The sequence below is a fragment of the Alnus glutinosa genome, chromosome 12 (genome assembly GCF_958979055.1).
Source record: "Alnus glutinosa chromosome 12, dhAlnGlut1.1, whole genome shotgun sequence".
NCBI classification, from domain to species: Eukaryota; Viridiplantae; Streptophyta; class Magnoliopsida; order Fagales; family Betulaceae; genus Alnus; species Alnus glutinosa.
Window position 1 is genome coordinate 11720629 of NC_084897.1, and position 21825 is coordinate 11742453.

General features: G+C 35.4%; 1 protein-coding gene across 1 annotated transcript; it reads left to right on the forward strand.

The window, feature by feature from the left end:
* Positions 1-206: 206 nt before the first annotated feature.
* LOC133851806 (acyl carrier protein 2, mitochondrial) lies at positions 207-9417 on the forward strand. The gene is made up of 2 exons (XM_062288390.1): positions 207-511; positions 9003-9417. Exons 1-2 carry the CDS (start codon positions 293-295, stop codon positions 9177-9179), a joined length of 396 nt encoding a protein of 131 aa, XP_062144374.1. The 5' UTR covers positions 207-292; the 3' UTR covers positions 9180-9417.
* Positions 9418-21825: the final 12408 nt, after the last annotated feature.

Sequence of the window (21825 nt, forward strand, 5' to 3'; positions counted from 1 at the left end):
ACCGGTAACCGCAACCGGGTACCAGGTTACTTGATTGCGGTTATTTCCTATTATCTTGTTTTTCTGGTTAACGGTTATTAGAGGTTACCGATTATTTCTAGTTAATAACCATCCTGCTTGTACATCTCAACTTAACACGTACTGCGATCCACAAAATGACGTCGTATAGGAACCAGAAAAAAAAAAACTTTTTGTCATTTCTCACTCCTTTTCTTCACCGCTTTGAGATACACTGTCGTACACACGAAGAGAGAGACAGACACAGGAGAAAATTTTGTGGAAAGAGCTTCTTATGGCGGCGGCGGCGGCGAGGAGCGCTTTGCTAAACCACCTCAGGCTGAGGGTGCACGTTCAGGCCGTGCCTCGAAACCCTAGTTACACGCTCTCCTTCAACGCGATACGGCGCCGTTTCCTCTCCGAGGAGGTCCGGGGCTCCTTCCTCGACAAATCCGAGGTCGCCGATCGGGTCATCTCCGTCGTCAAGAACTTCCAGAAGGTCGATCCTTCCAAGGTAAAATATGCTACTTCCAAGATAAAAACATGCAACAATTTGTTACTTCCAAGGCAACAATTTTACTTACAAGATAAACCCTACATTTTTTTTTCTTTTTAATGATTAAGAAAACCCGATGTGTAGCAGGCTGTTTGGTTAGTGGGAAAAAGTAAAAAAAAAGAAAAAAAGAAAAAAGAGAAGGTCAAGTTGTGAATGTGATATAATGTTCCTTCCAAGGTAAAAATTTATACGTCCAAGATAAACCCTCACTTTCTATATGTAGTGTAGGCTATTTGGTCAGTAGTCGAATGAAGAAATGAGAGAAGATCAAGTTGTTAATGTGTCATTTTGTTGCTTCCGAGGTATACCCTAACTTTTAAAAAAATGTTTGTGCTTGTTTAATGGGAATGTCAAGTTTTGTTTACTCCCAAGATAAACCCTAAGAGTGTGATGAGTGGTAGGTTGTTGTTCACACCTACGTATGTAGATTTTTATATGTGATCTGTTTGATTACTGAAAATGTGAACAAGAAAATGAAAGATTTGTAACAGCCTCTAGAAGTTTGACATTTCCTCGCTTCCGATATATTTTTTGAATTTAGAAATCCTAGAATGTTTAAACTGTGTTTGGTTGTTGAGAATAATCAAGAAAATGAATGTCCATGAGAGTAGATTAGTTGTAATATAGTTGGTGATTTTTAACGGACATTTTATTCTTCATAGGTGATTTGAGTTATGTGTTTGATTAGAAAAAGAAGGAAAAGGGTTAAAAAAGAAAAATAGATGTTGTCTTATAGAAACTTTCAGCGAGTTGATTTTTATTTTTTCCGAGCTAGATCTTCCTCTTATAATTAATAGATAAATTAAATTGTTCATAAATTTATATGGAATTTGTATGATGTGTGGTGGTGGTCTATGAGAAAGGTGACTTAAAAGAAAAGGGTTTTATTAATCTTAATTTCTTTTTGGTCTGAGAGAGCTAAACCAAATGGTTGGCCTGATGTGTGGAGAGCTATTTTTTTCTATAGCCAAATAATGGAAGAATATCTTCACAATTAATAGAATAAAAAACAGTATCAACTCTATTGATTTTGAGGTTGGTTATGAGAAATTGGAGTTATTGTTTGGTAGATGTTGCGTAGTGCTGTCATGTGCAGAACAGGATCAATGTGGAATCAGACCCTTCAGATTCAGTGATTTTGTGACTTTGAATTGCATAACTTGGCTCTTCAACACTAGAAATTATCTTAAAAAGCTTGGGATGTTGTTTTTCATGCCTTAACGATATTGCAGTATAAAAACCCGTATGGTTTTCTACTCTTGTAAGTTTCATTATAGTACTTTGATCATGTTTATGTTGTTTGCAATTAGTGTATGGGAGCTTTTTACATATTGCAAGTCTCACGTTTAAGGATACAGTCTGAGTGTGGACTTACATTGTTTTATTGAATATGCAATGATTGTTAGTTTAATTTGCAAATAACTAAACTTGTGAATTCTATTTTTTTTACTGGGAGAGATGGTGAATCATGTACATATTGTGAGACTTAATGATGATTGCGTGTTCCTTGCTATAGCTCTCTAGATTTTGAACCACCATGTAGTTGTTTATTATCCACCTTGTTTTGCTCTTTGTTTTGTCTTGCTTTTTTGGGTAGGAGATCTTCCTCTTGTATTTTTTATGCCTCATTTTCCAAGTACAACATATTATGTGCATTGGAGTATTAAGGCTTAATTAAGTTGAGTTGAGTTGCAAGAAGTGGTCAAATAGCATTTATAGTGATATTTGGACTTAACCAAGAGGTCAATTATTATAACAATCATCCAGGCTGGAACCTATTCATTGCTAACTCCATTTAGTTGCTATGTGCTTATGAAGATAAGGCACTGGTGCTTGGAACAAATATTCTAATTAGCTATGTCTTTGGTTGTTGGTCCATGAAGATTTCACCTGGTTAGTTTTCTCACAATTTGCTACATTTGATTTTTTAAAATCTGTGTATTCTTTGGGATGCAGTATTGTTGGTTGTTCATTTGTCAAAAGATAAATTTCATATTCATTTGACCTCTCTCTAGAGGTGCACAACTGGTTTGTATTAGTAACTAGCTTCCTAGTGATCAAAAGCTTGTTATGTCCAAAGAATTATTTTTTTTATAAGTAATGAAATGCATATCAAAGAGCGTAGAGGGGCACAACCATAGTACGTAGGAAGTATACAAGCGAATGCCTTAGTAGAAGAAGAAAAAAGTATAAGAATCGTTAAAACTAATCACTAAGGGAGCTAAAAACACAGCTGTCCAAGAAAAAAAGAGTAAAAGAAGAACGAATGCCAAAGAAACCTTTTATGAACTGCCCCTTTTGTAACAAGGTTTTTCACTGCCAATGAAGTGAAATTTCGCTTGAAATTTTGTTGTCTTCATAACTTGTTTTTGATAAGTAATTGAAATATCAATAAAAGCGTAAAAGGCAAAACCTAGGTACACATAAAGTATACAAAAGAAATACCTAGCTAGAAAGAGAAAAATTGTCAAGAAAATTATGAAAACCAAGCAAATTAGGATAGTCTAAAGCAGCTCTCCAGTGGTAAAGAGAAAGAAGAAAGATTTTAGTTCCATCGCTATCTTTTTTCGGGTCTTCAAAACTTCTATCATTTCTTTCTTTTCAAAGACAACACAAAAAGCAGGACAACAATATCTTCCACACTGTTGCACTATGAGGATTGCCATTTAACCCTCTCCAACAAGCGAAAAGGTCTACAACTCGTTTATGCATAACCCAAGACAACCCGACAAATCTGAAAATAATACTTCGTAAGGCATTAGCAACCTCAGAATGAAGAAGATGATCTACAAACTCCCCATTATTACACACATAACACCAATCAACCACAAGACACGCTTTAGCTTCTTCTCCATTGTGTGCTTGCTCGTGTCTTATGGAATGCTATATTTAGCCGCTTTAGCTTGTCTTGGGTTATGCCTCTTCAGGTGGTAGATTTATTGGCCTACTGGTGGAGGGGTGGCTGCTCTCGAAGTGTTGTTGTGTGGAAGATGGTTCCTTCTTACCTTATGTGGTGCTTGTGGAGCGATCGAAATAATAGAAACTTTGAGGACAAAAAAGGATGTTTGAGGAGCTCAAAACCTTTTTTATTATTATTTTTTTTTTATTCTTTGTTCACTTGGACTGTTGCGTTCCTAGCTCTTTTAGTGATTTGCTTTCATGATTTTCTTGTTTTTTTTTTCTTCTATCTTCTTGTATACTCCCTGTATACTTGACTGCGCTTTGCGTTTTTTAATGATATTTTGCTTGCTTATCAAAAAAAAAAAGAAGACATGCCATTCCCTTAGGTTATTCATGGTGACTCGGTGAGGATATTTAGGGCGGCTGACCAAGCAAAGAATGTAGCTATCAAGGGAACCTTAATTTGTCAAATATATATATATATATATATATATATATATATATATATATATTTATAAGTAATTGCAAATTTATTTAAAAAAACAGCGTAAGGCGCCCCTAGTACACACGGAGTATACAAGAAGCAAAAGCCTCACCACCGACCCGACAAGAAACAACCCACAAAACAACCCAACCAAAGGCCCCTAAATTTTGTCAAATATTATTCCAAGAGAAGTGAGTACCATCATGAGGGACAAGGACGTTATGGAACGATATAACTTCGAACAATCCTTTCTTGGATGGGACCTAACAAAGCTTGTCTTCACCTCTTGTCTGAATTTAAAACAACAATTGAAAAACAAAGCAAAGACATTCATCTCCCAATCATGAGCTGTTATGATAAAGCTTACGTTCCACTGATGGGAACCATTAGAATCATCCTTAACACGAGCAATATTATACAAATCCAGAAAAGCTTCTTAAGGGCCTGATCCCAACACCATAGGTCATGCTAGAATTTAATCTTGGAGCTGTCTCTCACCTCAAATTTGGTATGACTAGAAAACTCTCCCCAACTCTTTCTGATATTTATCCATAACCCCACCCTATACGACCTATGAGCCTCAATAGAACATCACCACCCCACGAGCTACCATATTTATAATCCACTACTACTATCCACAAAGCCTCTCTCTCTCATGCATATAGCGCTATAGTCACTTCCCCGAAAGAGCACGGTTAAACAAAAGCAAGTTTCAGACCCCCAACCCTCCCTTAGTAATAGGAGAACAAACCTTGGACCAACTTGTCGGGTGAAATTTGAACTCTTTACCTAGCCCTCCCCATAAGAAATCCTGCTGTAACTTCTCATTGCGATTGGCAACACCAGTAGGGAGGGCGAAATTGAGTAGGGAATTCTTGCTTCACCTCTTCTAGTCTACCAACTTATATTTTCAGTTAATATCTATCTAAACCTCCAAAGAACGGAGTTGATTCCACATCATCTCCCAGTCCTCTTGGTTTAAAATATTAAGCATTCGAAGCATTACATGTTAATATAATGTTATAAAATCTATAAAGTTTATCAATCCATTCATTGTATAGTTGGGGGAGCTTTAGATGAAGAAGTGAAGAAACTATTGGCTCTACTTTTTATTGTCAAAGATGCTAGGGAGAATGGGTTGCATGGAGACATACTTTTAGACATCAGAAGACAGTTGTAGGGCATAGGATTCATATTTGTCACGAAGGATTGTGTTTTGTCAATTTGTGGGTTTCCTCATGTAGCTAGCGCAATTCTAGAATGTTGAATCTCTTCCTTGGAGATCGTAGTCTCTATCGGAGAGGTTAAAAATCTTATCATAAGATTGATATTATGGTGACAAATTTGTCTCCTGTGGATAATTCAATTCAATTCAATTGAAAGATACTCAAAGCCTGTTGGCGACAGACATATTCTCTCTCAAATAATGGGTGTAAGGCGAGATTACAATTTCAATACCACAGAGTGCATGAGTGTAAAAGTCCAAGAGCCCATTGACACTCTCAAAAGACGCCTTAAGAGAGGAGGGGACATCATGACTTATAAAGTGCCCAGTTGAATGAAATCTTAGCAATGTGGGACACTTTAACACGCTCCCTCACATGTGGCAACTAATGGCCAAACACGTAGACAACAACGGGAGGGAAATGCCCATCATCACAAGAAACCTGTGGCTCTGATACCATGTAAAAGTCTAAGAGCCCACTGACACTCTCAAAAGACGCCTTAAGAGAGGAGGGGGAAATCATGACTTATAAAGTGCCCAGTTGAATGAAATCTGAGCAATGTGGGACACTTTAACAATGAGTTCTATTCACTGATTTAGAAAAAAAAAAAAAATGAAAAATGTAGTGCCAGATTGTCATTTGAGTCTATTTTGGTGGGGGGGAGTTTTTTCATCATCCCAAAGGAGAAGACTATCTATCATTTTTTTTTTTTTAAGTAATAAACTGGTTTTATTAAAAGCGTAAAGCGCCCTTAAGTACATCAGAAGTATATAAGAGAAAACATCTAGCTAGAAAGAGAAAAATGAACAAGAAAATCGCCAAAACTAAGCGACAGAAGGGACACAAAAGCCACCGTCCAAAGATACAAAGTATGAAAAAAAGAAGCTAAAACATCCTCCAAGGACTTCTCTAAATCCTTGAAACACCTATTATTTCTTTCCTTTCAAATACACCAAAGAAGGCATGTCGGCACCATCTTCCAAATTAGTCATCGGCCTTCCAAATGTCCACCAACAGGCAAACAAGTCAATGACTCTCCTAGGCATAACCCAAGACAACCCAAAACGAGTAAAGAGAGCACCCCACAGAGCGTAAGCCATATTGCAGTGAAGAAGTGTAAGGCGCTTCTAAGTATACAGGTAGTATACACCGGAATAACCCAGCTAGCCCACAAAAAGAACCCAAGGAAAGCCACGAGGACCTATGAACCCACAACACCCAAAGCCTACAAAAAACCCAAAATACAGTAGAAATCCCCAAAAAATAGAACCATCTCTCCCAAAATACAGAAGAAACCCCCAAAACCCACACGAAAACCCGAACAACCCTTCCAAAAAAACCCATAAACCCAAAACCCACATGAAACACCCAAAAACCCGAGTTGACCGAAGCCGAAATACAAGCAAACCCAATATATAGAGGAAAACCAGAGCTACAGGTAGAAAAAAGAAAAAAAAATGCGGTGGCGCGTGGTGCCACGCGCGCCGGAGTGTGGCACCACGTGCGTTGGAGGGCCGCTGATGTCGGAGAAGACACAGAAACAGCCGAAGAGGCCACTGGTGGGGTGCATGCACGGTGAAAAGGCTCCAAATACTGTAGATCTAACCCCCAAACTTCAGATACGCCCTCAGCCACACGCTCCGGAACGGCGCGTGGCGGCCACTCGCTCCGAAACGGCGCGTGGCGGCCACCTGCAGCAGCACCAATGGCAGAGGAGGGCTGGAACATGATGGAGAGGCCCCGGTGAGGCACGTGCATGGAGAGGAGGATCCAAATGCCAAATATCTACAGCCCAAGATGCAAAAGAACCAAAACAGCCATGCTATACCGGTGCGGTGGCTACCCACTGAAGCGACATCGACGGTAAAGCAAGCTGGCGAGGGAATTGGAACTACTCCCAACCATCATAGCTCCACACCCGAGAACACTAAGGATCTAGAAAGGAATGGAATCGGAAGTGGAGGAGGGAGGGAGGAGAGCCTCACCTCCCTCCTCACTAGGCGTTCTCAGGAAGGAGAACCAAGGGTTTTTTATTTTGAGAGGGAGAGGAGAGAAAGAGAGAGCAAAGTGCTATGAGCATATGATAAAAAAAGAAAAAAAGAAAAAAAAAAGATGATCCACGATTTCCCATTTTGCTTGCACATGCAACATCTATCCATTAAAATAACATGCCTCTTCTTGAGGTTATCCATTAAGATCTTTAAAAAAAGAAAAAAATAAGCCGCTATCTGGCTGTTAATTTTTGTGCTGTTTGCTTCTTTGATTTTCCTTTGTAGCCCATTAATATTAAGGGGTGTCTTTATGGACATGGTCATTACTTACCAAGTAACATTTGAAGTTTGTTTTAGCTTGAAACATCTTCATGGGAAAATGATTTCAGTACAAAATATTTTCAGGGAAAATAAGCAATTTTTTGTTGTTTGGCTGCAACTGTGAATATGATGTAAATAACATTTTATTGTTTGTCTTGCACGGAGAACTTTGAGATATGAGAGAAATAGTGTTGAGAGAAGCGAGAGAAGAGTGAGAGTTTTTCGAGAAAGAGAAGTGGGATTGAAGGGATTTTGACTTGATGTCAGAGGTGGTGTGGCGGCCTGAGGGAGGGATCTGAGAGAGAAGAAGAGGGAGAGAGAGAAAAATGAATATGAGAGAGCGGAGATATAGAGAAGAGAGATCATCATAAAGAATAGATATAGAGAAGAGAGAGAGATCTGAAGGAGTGAGGGAAGAGAGAGAATTTTAAGAGGGTGGGTTTTCTGACTAAAAATGGGTGCAAGCTTGCTATGCTCCATTTGTTTCGATGCAAAACTTTTTCTGCTGGAAAATGTTTTCTGTTGAAAGTATTTCTTAGGAAAATTAATAATTTCCGATGTTTGGCTATCATTTTTAAAATGATGCTAAAAATATTTTTCGCTATTTAGTTCACACTAAAACGAAGGAATCCTAAGTGACCACATTTTTCAAGGCATTTCATCAAACATATGCTGAGCGTTTGAAATTTCAAGTGATAATCAATCCAAGAATCAATTGTTCAAATGAACAGGGGAACAAAAAGGCCTTCTTCTCAAGACTTGCTTTGCATCTTCCTGCAAGACCCTTCTAGCTCATTCACCGTTTCTGACCTACTGAGCCTGACCTAGGTCCCACTCCTTCCCCATTAACTGCCCATCTGTTTCGACTTAAATACCAGCTCGTGGGAGCCCCTATTGCTGATGGTCTATGTGCTGTGTAGCTTCAGGTGCTTGTCAGTCCCAAGATCGGAGTAGATTCTGGTGGCTGGTGGTAGGTCCCAGCATGCGGTTTTGGTGCGGCTGGAAGTAGGATGAGCTTGGTGGAAATGTATGATATCCAGAGAGTCAAGTGGGTAGAGTTGGACTAGTTGCTAGGTCGGGGAGCAGGGTGCATGGAGGTGATTTTGTAGATTGAGAGAGAGAGAGAGAGAGAGAGAGACAGAAGAAGAAGAAGAAGAAGAGATATATCTAAACATGTTTTTTTTTTTTTTTGGGAGGGGGGAAGTGGGTTGTCTCCGCTGCTGAAAGAAAATGATTTATATTTTTCTAAATATAAACCATTTTATTGAGAAAAAAAAGCTCTGTTTTACTGTAGATCAAATGATGTTTTTGGTTAATCAAGTTCTCCTGCAATAACCAAACACTCAAAAATGCTGAAAATGTTTTACGAATCCGTTTTACTTTTGAAACAGAATAGAGCCTTGTGTATGTTTGTTTGTTTGTTTGTCTGTCTTTTTTTTTTTTTCTTTTTTTTGTTGGGAGTTCTGATTTTTCTAATTTTAGTCCATTCTGCTGCCCAATTTTTATGTTTTTCCTTTTTTTAACAGGTCTCACCAAATGCCCATTTTCAAAATGATCTTGGGTTAGATAGTTTAGATGCCGTGGAGATCGTGATGGCACTTGAAGAAGAGTTTGGGTTTGAGATCCCTGATAATGAAGCAGACAAGATCAACTCCATCAACCTTGCTGTTGACTTCATTGCTTCTCACCCTCAGGCAAAGTAGATGGAAACTACTGGGCCTCCAAATTTTCATGTTTATTATGAGGATTTAGCTATCAGTAGAAATCTTGAACATTTGAACATTTGAACCTTCTATTTCTTTATTTTCATTCTCGAAATGCTATTTGGTTTTCCAGCTCTTTTGAATCCTCTCTTTAAAGAGTTTTGAGCATTTGCAAACTGTAATGCTGTTTCTTTAACAGATGTTTCATTTCAATAAAAATGATTTGGTTACTGTCTAATTTGAATTCTCAGGGGGCTTGGAAGTTGATATGTATCTGAAATGTTCTCTTGCATAATTTTTTTTAAGCGGATAAATTATATGTTTTTTGTCCTATACACTTTTCTTGATAAGTAAATCAATCTTGTTGAACCGCAAAAGGGTACAAGAGAAACACCCACTCTAGAATAAAAAGGAACATAAATTTAGAAAGTAAGACATTCACTCTTAAAAGAGTTTTGAACAATATATTGTTGAACTCTACTACAGCACTACTACAATCTTCAAAATTTACATTATGCAATGGGTAGTCATCTTCCAAGCTTCTAAATTATGGTGACTATCAAACTGACTGTTTCAACTAGCTAATAATTCCCCCACCTGATAGGGTATAACTCTTATCTCGAGAAGACTGAAAATCTTTATTCATAATTCTCTAGCAATTTTGCAGTGGAGCGATGATTTATGAATTAATTGCTCTTCCAACACCACTCCATCACTATTGTGTCTCCTTCTTAGATTATCCAAGACGGAAAGTCGTTATCTTTAATTCTCTAGCAACTTTGCAGTGGAGCAACAAATGATTGATGAATTCCCCGCTCTTCCAACACCACCTTGTCACACTCTTATGTACCTCCTTCTTAGATTATCCAAGGTTTGATCTTTCCTAACTCTATTGTTCAAACAAAGAAAGCCACTTTCATAGGGGCGTATTTCTCTAAATGTTCTTCAAAGGGAAAGAAATGCTAGAAGGGAGTTAAACACATGATAAAAAGAATTTGGTCAAATATGGTTTTTTCATCGCCTCTAAACGGTCAATCCTAATAGAGGGGCTTAATTGCAATAAAATAGTAGTTTGATGGATCTAAGTGTCACACTTGTTAGTTCATGGAGGTAAATAAAAAATGTTTGTTAGTTGAGGGGGCCTAGATATATTAATCCCAAAAAAAACTTTAATTATTACTTATTATAATTAAAAACTCATTAGATCACTAAACACAATATACTGTATATAATCACATATACTTTTCATTTACAACACTAGTCTTCAGATCTTTACATTGAGTATCGTTAGAGAGCAAATCTAAGAAAGCTAAAAGATTATATTCCAATATCGTTGGCATTGCAGTCTATTGATTCTCCTGACCGCTTGTTCTCAGCCTCAATAAGCTCAACTTTTGTAATCATTTTATAGGTGAAAAAGTGAGTCTATAGCTCAGTAAGTAAAAGGCAATTGATCGTTCTTTGTGTGATATGAGCCCTTATTTAAAATTCCTTTCTTATTTTTACAAAGCTGGTTCTCAAAATCAAAATGTTTTTAAAACTATATACAAAGTTTTTTTTTTTTTTTTTTTCAAAAAAAAAAATATATATTTGCATTCCAAAACGTCTGGGTGTAAAATCATTTAATTAAGAGAGATTTTTCATAATAATATCCAACTTACAATTTACTTAGCATTTTCCTTTCCAAAATTTCATACAAAAAGTAATGGAGAGAAATTCAGTTGCTAATACATAATAATGGGAAACAGTAGTTAAATCACAGACACACACACACATATATACATATTTCATATTCACAAGCAGATATATGAAACAGAATCATTTCTTCATTTCATTCATAACTTGTTAAGCGTATTGCCCCCACTTAACAGGTGGGTTATTAAGCGTATTGCCTCTCTTAACCATTGGGTATGTTAGTTGTATTGCCTCTAAATTTGTTAAACGTATTGCTTTACTTTATCGCTGGGTTTGAAAATTCTTTTAGCTTGTATTTACTAAACAACTATTATGATGCAGGGTTTTAACGAAATGATTTTTTATTTTATTTATTTATTTATTTATTTTTATTTCAAAAGTTTAGAGCTTAGATAAGTGTTGACCAAAAACAAAGAATAAAAAAACAAAAACAAGAGTATAAATAGAGTTAGAAGTTAGGAATCACATTTCCTTAGGCATCACACCTAGAGTTTGAATTGCATCACACAATCCACAAAGCATATAATTTCTGAAAAATTCTATAAAACGTATTCTTTCTTTATTTTGTATAATACACAGAAGTTTTTTCTATAGGTTATTCCGAGTTATCCTACAAAGACTAGGGATTCCTAAATAAAACAGAAAATTAATAAACCAAGTAAGAAACTACCAAAAAAATAAAATAAAACCTAGATCACAGGACAAACTCATGGGCTTTCGTTACAGCCCACTCCATTAAATCTTGAAATGATCAGATTACCCTTATTTCGATAAAACTTGATGAGACATGCTATCTGCGCTTCCAAGTGCTTACTCCTCCAAGTGCACACTCCCTAACGTGGCTGTAATTATCACCATTAGATCCAAAATCCAATAATGATACATTCAAATTCAATGGTGATTTTGACTGCCATGGTAGGAAGTGTGCATTTGGGAGTAAGTACTTTGAAGTGCATGTAGCATTTCTCAAACATGATTGAAACTAAGGAAAATACCAAATAACATGAATCCAGAAGCTCCTAGCATTTAAAACAATAATAAAAAAAAAAAAAAATTAAGACTCATAAAAACTTAAGTAGCTTAGAAAGGGTGACAATTAGGTCTCATATTAAAAGTAGACGATACTTTTGAATTACTTGGATTCTGTTTTTGTGAGAGCTTTTTAATGGGTACATGAGAAGGACTCTTGGCCACTTTTGCCAAAATAATAATGACTTGAATTGATGATAAAAGTGTGGTAGAAAATAAAATCTGGGTGTTGTAGAAACCATGTCATTAAAAAAGTAGGGGGGGCTGTCCATGAGACTAATGCTTTCATCCTTATGGTTTACATTTTGACGGACCAATTGCATTTCTTCTTCTTCTTCTTCTTCTTCTTCTGTTTAATGAATATGGTAGCTTTAATAACGAATATAAAATTGAGAGAAAGCGCATACGGAAACATTGGTTATTTGTTCCCCGCTTTTCTTTTTTCATTCCCCTGTATACACCCTATCTCCTTGCTTTTCTTTTCATTCTGATAGAGCTTTTCTTTTCATTCTGAGAGAGAGATCGAGTGTGTAGATGTAGGGGTGATCACACTATATTTAGTGTGGTCATCCCCACACCCAATCATCCCCATGGAAGGTGATAACTTCCATGGAAGTTATATAGAAGTGATATAACTCTTCATGAAGAGTTATGATACACTATATATATATATATATATATGGAAAAACAAAACGTAAGATTCATTCTAACAAAATTTATATGTTTTTCTTTCTCTTTTCTCTTCCATCGGATTTCTACCCTAATAGGACAAAATCCTTCTACATTAGATCCTTATAACTATTTTCCTACAGTGGTATCAAAGCCAGGTTGATTATGGAAAAAGGGAAAGAAAAATCTGAAGATGAAAAACAACAATTTGAAGATCTTCTGACCATTTTGTGACAAATCGTTCAAACAATCAACAAACAAGTCGGGATTTGGCTTCTACAATTGCTTTTTATAATATTCATCTATTACTTCACAATCCACAAGAAAAACTACTTACAGTCACTGTGGGTGGTTTACAATACACTGGTAATGTTGAACTTCTGAAGCGACACTATTTACTAAAAGAAAATAATTGGAAAAAATCATCTCCCATCTCCATTGAAGAAATCGGAGATATTTCTTTCCATTGAGTGTATTGAAAAATCACCGCTTGGAGAAGACGAAAATCACTGCTTGGAGAAGGAGATGAATCACCGCTTGCAGAAGAAGGAAAAACACCACTTGAAGAATCCAAAATTTTAGGTTTTTCTTCAATTGCTTACTCTGAAAATTTGTATTCAAAATCAGAAGTTGAAAACAACCCAAATTCTAATCAAAACGTCATAGTTTTGATCAAAAAAGGGGCTGAATTCGGCCCCATAGGTCCCAGCAAGAACGACGTCATTCCAGAAGGCGCCTTTTGGCCCTTTTGGAAATGACATCGTACCACCAAAACTTAACGATGCCGTTTCACTGGCGCGATCCTCTACAGTTTTGCCTCTGTAACACAACACCGTTTTGAGTTCGACTCGACCCGGCCCGAAGTGGACACACACGGCTTGAAAGTCAATTCCCAAAACCTAGGCCTAGAAACTCCAACCCAAGCTTTCTCTTAGACACGAACCAGTTATAGAACCCGACTCGATTTTAGACCAGGATCCAGATCACCAGCACTTATTCGCACTGAATCTAGAACCAAGCCCGCAATCTGACCCGGATCTTGACCCGCGCCAACCAGCCCGACTGCCAGGCCAAGCCACATGGCACGCCAACTCAAGGGTTCAACCCGATTTCTTCCAAATTGGCCAAGTCCGCCCGAATCGCTTGAACCCACTAAACCGGCTGGTTTGAGGTGTTTTTACCGATTTTGGTCATTCTGGTTTGTTTCAACCCCAATTCAGACGATTCCAAAACCACTGGAAAGCTAATTGGATTGGCAAGAAAAATACAAGTTTTTCTCAATACAATTTTTAAAGTAAAAATCAGCAAAAATATTGGGAAAAGGGAGAATCGTCGCATCAAGGCCATAGGAACATGAATCGTAGATTTGAACTACATGTTGAATTTACCATTCCAGATTTGGCACGATCGGAGATCATGACTGCCAGAAAATTAAAGGATTCACATCCTTTAAAAATTGTTAGACCTGTTGTACAGCACTCGAGGGATTTGTGGCCTATGGTCATCCACCGTTACACTCTTCTGAGAAGAGGTGAATGGATCAATTCGCCAGATCCAAATCTAACATATTACCGGGCTTACCTGAACAACTATCAGCCTAGAATAACTTATTCCAATGGCAATTGATTTCCTATATTATTATTATTATTTTATTGTTTGGTTTGTATTTATTTGGACTCACATTTTATTTTTGTTTTATGTACGTGTGATAAAGATCACATTTGTATTGATTTGTAATTATTAAACTTTATTAGTTAATATTATTCTATCCACATTTTAAAATGGCTATAAAAAGCGGTATAGATGCCTCGAAGGTTGAAAATCTTAATGGCATCAATTTTTGAATGTGGAAATGGAAAATTTCTTATGTATTGACTCATGAGAAACTATTGTACACTCTTAATTTTGTAAAATCAGAATTGGATGGTCAACGAGATAAAGAGGTTGTTAAGAAACAAGTAAAATGGTTAGAAGACGACCTTATGGCAAGAGCTACTCTTCTTTATAATATGAAAGATAATATCATTCCTCTTTTTGAAGAACACGAATTAGCAAAAGGTATGATGGAAGCTTTAGATCAAAAGTGTAGACCTCAGTCTGACACACATATAATTGTTATTAAATAAATATAACAATGAATGTATGGATGAAAATGATTATGTTAATCGAATGAAACTTGTTGCAAAAGAATCAGCTAATGGAAGTCATCCAGTGTCAGACAAAATGCATGTAACAACCATACTTAATAGTCTTCCTCTATCACGGGAGTATGTGGTCACTTCTTTGACACTTAGTGACAAAGATATTTCCATGACATTACTCCCAGTGCTACTTGTATTGGAAAAAGAGAGGATGAAGCAAAGAAAAATAGAAGGGAAAGCTATAAACTTAATGATGGTACAAACAACTGCCTAGAAATCGCATGCGCCAACATTTAGAGAACACTTGAAGAAATTTAAAAGAAAATGGCAGGGCAAACCAAAATTAAATTTCAAAAACAAAAGAGCATGCTACAGATGTGGAAAGACAGAACATTTTAAAGCAAATTGTCCAAAGAACAATAGTAGCAAGAAATGGAAAGAAATTGTTATGACAATTACTGAAGTAATGATGGTAGAACCGACTACAAATTCATGGAGGATAGATTTGCCGGCAACAAGACATATCATAAGAAGTCGAGATTTTTTTTGTAGATTTCAAAGAAAAAGCAGTCGGTGAACACAAAGTTTACGTGGGAAACAATCTTACAGTGATGTCTTAGGTGAAGAAAAATGTAAGATTTCTATCAATGAGTCTATTATTCTTTTATACAATGTTTTGTATGTACCAAGTATCTGTAGAAATCTAATATATGTACCCGTATTAGATGATAAAGGATACACTATTAAATTTAAATGAGGAAAGGTGCATATTAGAAGAGGGAATATATCAGTAAATGGTATAAAAATAGACAATATGTAAATTCTCAAAGTTGATAATAAAATATCTATTTTTGATTATTTCACTGTGACGATTGATAGTTTCTTCTTATGGCATTTAAGATTTGGTCACATAAATAAAGATAAATTAATTCGAATAAGCAGGGGTGGATTATTACCAAAAATCAATTCTGAAGATTTCAATATATGCGAATCATGTATTAAAGGGAAATTAACTAATAAGTCTTTTTCAAAACATTGGAAATCAACAGAACTATTGGAAATAATTCACTAAGATATGTGGACCTTTAAGAACTAAATCACATAGAGGAATGAAATATTTTATTACTTTTACTGATGATTATTCCAGATATGGACATATCTACCTAATTACACATAAGTCTAAAGCTATTGAAAAATTTAAAGAATATAAATTAGAAGTTGAAAAATAATTAGGTAGATCTATAAAAAGCTTAATGCTTCATTTGTTTCGGTGTAAAATAGTTTCTAGAAAATGATTTCAGCATTTTCTGATGTTTGGTGGGGGCAAAAATAATAGTCAACCGGAAAATGATTTCCGTTTGACAAAAAATGCTTAGAAAATTTCAGAAAATGATTTATTTTTCCCATGCGACAGACGCATTTGACGCTCTTTTAAACAATACAGTCGACCTTCACGTTCAAGCAGTCGATCACCACCATAATCTGGCCGGTGCCGGAATCCGACAACGTCCAGTCACTGTCATCGAATTTCGGTTACCTTCGCTCGAATCCGGTCAGCCCAGATTCCGGCGACCAGAATGGTCGGATTCCGGCCTACTAGCTGGGATTTGGCCATTCTGGAAAGATTTCGGCACAAATGGCCAGATTTCGGCCATTTTTACCAGAATCCGACCAACCTAAATTCTGATGAAACTGTCCAGATTTCGGCCTTTATCCCGGAGTCTTGCTGATCAGTGATGAAATCTCATCACCGGTGATTTTTATATTATTTTACATTAATATTTATATGTTGTGAATAAAAATTGATTTTTATAAGTTAATATGATTGAATGAAAATATAAAAAATATTTGTAATTTTTTATATGCACCAAATATCGGAAAATGCTTTCAGGAAAAAATATTTTCCTTAAAAATGACTTTCTGAAACTATTTTACGACGGAAACCATTTTACGTCAAAACAAATTGAGCATGCATAATGATAGAGGTGGTGAGTACGAGGCCATGAAATTTTTCTGTAAGGAAAATGAAATAAGACATTTATTTGCTATGCCTTATAAACCTCAACAAAATGGCATTGCAGAAAGATGAAATAGAACTTTGATGGAAATGACTGGATCTATGATGACCTATGCTGATTTACCTGTTCATTTTTGGGGAGAGGCATTATCAACTACACCATATATTCTTAATAGAGTTAAAACTAAATCAAAGCCACTCACACCTTATGAATATCGGATAGGCCTTGAACCAAATGTCTAACATCTTAAAGTATGGGGATGTAGAGCACATGTACTTATCCAAAAACCTTTAAGAGATAAATTAAAAAGCAAAACCTGGGAATGCAGGTTTATAGAATATGTGAATATAATGGTAGCAGTTATAGATTTTATCATTCTGAAAAATGATTGATAGAAAGTAGGGATGTTGTATTTCTTGAAAATACCAATTAAATCACTCCTATAGAGAAACTCACATTTTTTCAAGACGTAGAGCGTCCGTCAATATATTATCCACTAAACAACACACACGAGAGAGATCTTCAAAGTAGTACGAGTATTAAAAGGAAATATAACGATTTATATCACATGGATACAGAAGATAAAAACAGTGGAAGTTAAACACAAAGGCGTCCATCAATTATACTTAAATATCATTATGCTCTAAGTGTAGATGACATAAGTCTACAAGATGATCCAATGAATTTTAAAGAAGCAATGAATAGCATTGATGCTGATAAATGGATTAAAGCTATGAATGATGAGATTGATTCAATTAAGAACAACGACGTATGGAAACTCACAAATCTACCAAGTCAAAGGAAAGTAATATAGATGCAAGTGGATACTCAAAAATAAATTCAAAGCAGATGGAAGCCTTGACAAATACAAAGCTAGATTGGTAGCCAAATGATTTACTTAGGAACCCTGTATAGACTTTGTAGATACATATTCGCTTGTAGCAAAGTTCATCTCTATCAAAATAATCACGCCTATTGTAGCTAAAATGGATATAGAATTACATCAGATAGATGTGAAGACAACATTTTTAAATGGAGAATTAAAAGAAGACATCTATATGATTTAACCTGAGGGATTTGAACAAGATGAAAATGAAGAAAATGTCTACCTTATATAAACTAAAACAATCTTCAAGACATTGGTATTTGAAATTCTACCAAGCTATACTAGAAAATGGTTTCGAGGTAAGTCCACTAGATCATTGTGTTTATATGTGTAAAAATAACGATAAATTAACTATATTATCATTATATGTAGATGACATATTGTTGACTGGAAATTGCCCATATATGATTAGTAAAACTAAAATTTTCTTAGCATCCAAATTTGAAATGAAAAACATGGGCACTGCTAGTTGTGTTTGGGGGATAAGAATTTCTAGAGATAGAAATTCAAAATTATTATACCTGGATCAAGAAAAATATATGAAAAAGATACTTAAAAAGTTTAAAATGTATAATTGTAAACCTTAAAGTACACCTATTTCAAAAGGTCAACATTTGAGTAAAATGATGTGTCCCCAAAATGAGACAGATATTAAAGGAATGTAATTAGTTTCCTACGCTCAGACAGTGGGTAGTCTCATGTATGCTATGACAAGTACAAGACTTGATATTTGTCATGCGGTAGGATTGGTGAGTAGATATCAATTCAATTTAGGGAAGGCACACAAGCAAGTAGTAAATTAAAGTGAATATTTAGATATTTGCAAGGTACCAAAAACATCATGTTATGTTTCGGTATAAGTGATCTAAAAATTGTAGGATACACAGATATAGATTTTGCAGGAGATGCAGATGACAGAAAATCTACAAATGGTTAAGTGTTCCTATTTGGTGGTACATCTGTTTCTTGGTTTAGCAAGAAACAGAATTGTGTTGCAAAATCCATAATAGAGGCTGAGTATATATCATGCAGCACAACAATAAGTAATACAATCTGGATTGGATGTTTTATTGAAAGTCTAAATTTAAGTATAACTAATAGACATGTCAATGTGTTTTGTGATAATAAGTTTGTTATTTCTTTAACAAAAAGTGGAGCACATAGTATTAAAGGTAAATACATTGATATAAATTATCACTATATTCAAGATATAGTAGAGAAACGTGAAATAAAGGTTGAATTTATTTCATCAATTGAAATGGTAGCTGATCCTATGACGAAAGGATTGTCTTTAGAAAAATTTAGAGAACATGTAGCAACAATGGGATTGAGATATACCTAAGTGATAGCTACATAGGTTAGTGTATAATCGGGACGATCCGGGGACGCCTGAAAAAATGATTTTATGCACTTCTGCTCTATGTTAAAATAATGGTCAATTAAGAGTAGATGACACTAACAAGGTACATATATTACATCTCACATAAATGTAAAATCTATTTGAAAGGCATTATGTTGAGATCGAGTAATTTCCATGCCATACTAAAGTGTATCGCTAAAATGTTATAGTGTGATCAAGTGAGAGATGTAGATGTAGGGGTAATCACACCATATTTAGTGTGGTCATCCCCACACCAAATCATTCCCATGGAATGTACGTGATAACTTCTATGGAGATTATAGAAAAGTAATATAATTCTTCATGAAGTGTAATATTGTATAGAGAAGTGATATAGCTCTTCATAAAGAGTTATAATATAATTCTATATATATGTGGAAAAACAGAACGTAAGATTCATTCTAACATATTTTATTTGTTTTTCTTTCTCTTTTCTCCTCCATCGGATTTCTACCCTAACAGGAAAAAAATCCTTCTTTTATGTTAAATCATTTTCCTACAAGCTTGAGAGAGACAGAGCTAAGCGAGAGACCATCGATCTTGTTGGCCGGGTATTTGAGTGTTTCTTGTATGTTCTTTTTTCTACGAGATAATCATCCATGAGTACGTTTGGCAAAATGATGTTCTCTGAATCGAGCTTTGGCAATAGGATGCTCTTTCTTCTTGTATCCCATATGTATGCATCTATCATCTATCACAAGACAAGTGGAAGACTGTAAGCTGATGTGTTTGGCAATTTGTCGAGCCCAGAACAAAGGAATGAAATATAAAAAGGCCCAGAAGAAAGAAATGAAATCTGAAACATAACAAGTGTAGTTTGTTGCTTGTAGGTACGTCTACTCTTCAAACCAAACTCTCTTTACCTTTGTTTTTTTTGGTAAGGACTTTATTCAACAAGAAACCCAAATATGCAAATGCAATGCAATCCCCCCTACTTATTTAAATTGAAACAACCATTGCCTTTATAAGACATTCTTAAAAGGATCCTTTTCGTCAAATCCTCCACTTGGAACGTCCAAGCACACTCAAAACCACAGTATAATATTCCGGAAACCAGAGAACAAACTTATGGGTCAACAACCAAAAAAAAAAAAAATGTCTTTGATTTTCCCAAGTAGGCCCAAGTACCTACCATACACTCAAAATCATAGGATAATGTTCCAGTAACCAGACAATTATGAGCCAATAAACCAAGCAGGCCTAACAACCGTGAAGTACAAGCTATTTTTTTTTTTAAAAAAATCCTAATCTTAAAACCCTAAACCACCGATAGCAAATCATCATCAACATAAAAATAAAAAAGGAAAAAAAAAAAACTTACCTTTATTGGGCGTCGGCTGGTGTACGTCGGGGGTGGGGATTCCGGGTTGAGAGGCGTCGGGGTGTTGCCGGAAAAGAGGACGTTAGGGATTGATCTGAGAGAGAGAGAGAGAGAGAGAGAGAGAGAGAGAGAGAGAGAGAGAGAGAGAGAGAGAGAGAGAGAGAGAGAGAGAGAGTGATGGACTGAGTGAGAGAGAGCGCTGGAGAAGAGGAGGAAGAGGGCCGGGAGAGAGAGAGAGAGAAGGAAGTTTTTGATCCAAAGAGAGATATTTTGCGATATCAATTTTTAGAAATAAGGTTACCGACGGTAAGAAACAAACCGTTTGGAAATAGTAATTTCCAGATGGGTTGTTTAAAACCATCAATAAATATACAGACAGTTTGAAATTTCTAATTCCGGATGGTTTCATTTTTTTTATGGATGGTTTAAAAGAAACCGTCCAAAAATATAACTTTACAAATGGTTTGTTTCAAACCGTCCATAATCATCTGGAAATTTCTAATTCCAGAAGGTTTTATTCAAACTGTCAGTATAATTATGGACGGTTTACTAAAATCGTCCATATTTATTACATTATGGACGGTTTTTTAAAACCGTATGGAAATGTTTAATTCTAGACGGTTTCTAAAACCGTCTAGAAAAAAAGGGTCAATAACTAGTGATTTTTTTGTAGTGGTACTTTTGTTTGTCTTTTTGCAGAATTGCTGCTATCTGTTGAGGAGTTGTTTGGTTTCTAGGGTTTGCTAGGATATTCAATTTGGCCAAGACACTCGTATGGTGTAGCTCAAAGAACGTGGAAATTTATAATATTTTCTTTTTTATTGAGTGAACGCAAGAATATAATTAAAAAAAAGAACAAAAACATTATATTTAAATGTAAATAGAGAGTAAAATAAATAATCTGTTGGAGTATTGGAGAGAGTATAGAAAAAGCAATAGATAAAGTAGAAAATTGTACTATTCTAATAACTACTTTGGCTATTATTGCTGGAAATGCTATAACAGGATAAAACTCTCTTTAGATGAAAAAAAAATATTATTTAATAAACTATCATACAAATGCTATATAATTAGAATGACATATAATAACTTTTTTTTCTTTTTCATACAAGTTTTAATTTAATACTGAATTTTACTATCAAATTGTATAAAACTAGTATGTCAGGATATTAAATAACATTATTATATATATATATATATGATAAAACTCATGGGCCTGCTTTTTGGTGTAAGTGCACTAGCAGCAGTTTATCCAACCATTTTTCTTAAATTTAGGGAACAAAATTACTTTTTGCTTCCCAATAAAAAAATATTTCACAATAGATTCATTTATCTTTCCTTATATCAATTAAATACTATTTTTTACTCTTATTATTTTTTTTTTTTCTCTTTCCTACTTTTTGTCATTTTCTATTTCCTACTTTTTTTTTTTTCCAATACATAGATAAACACTATAGCTACCCAAGGAAAACATGTATATTTAGAGTA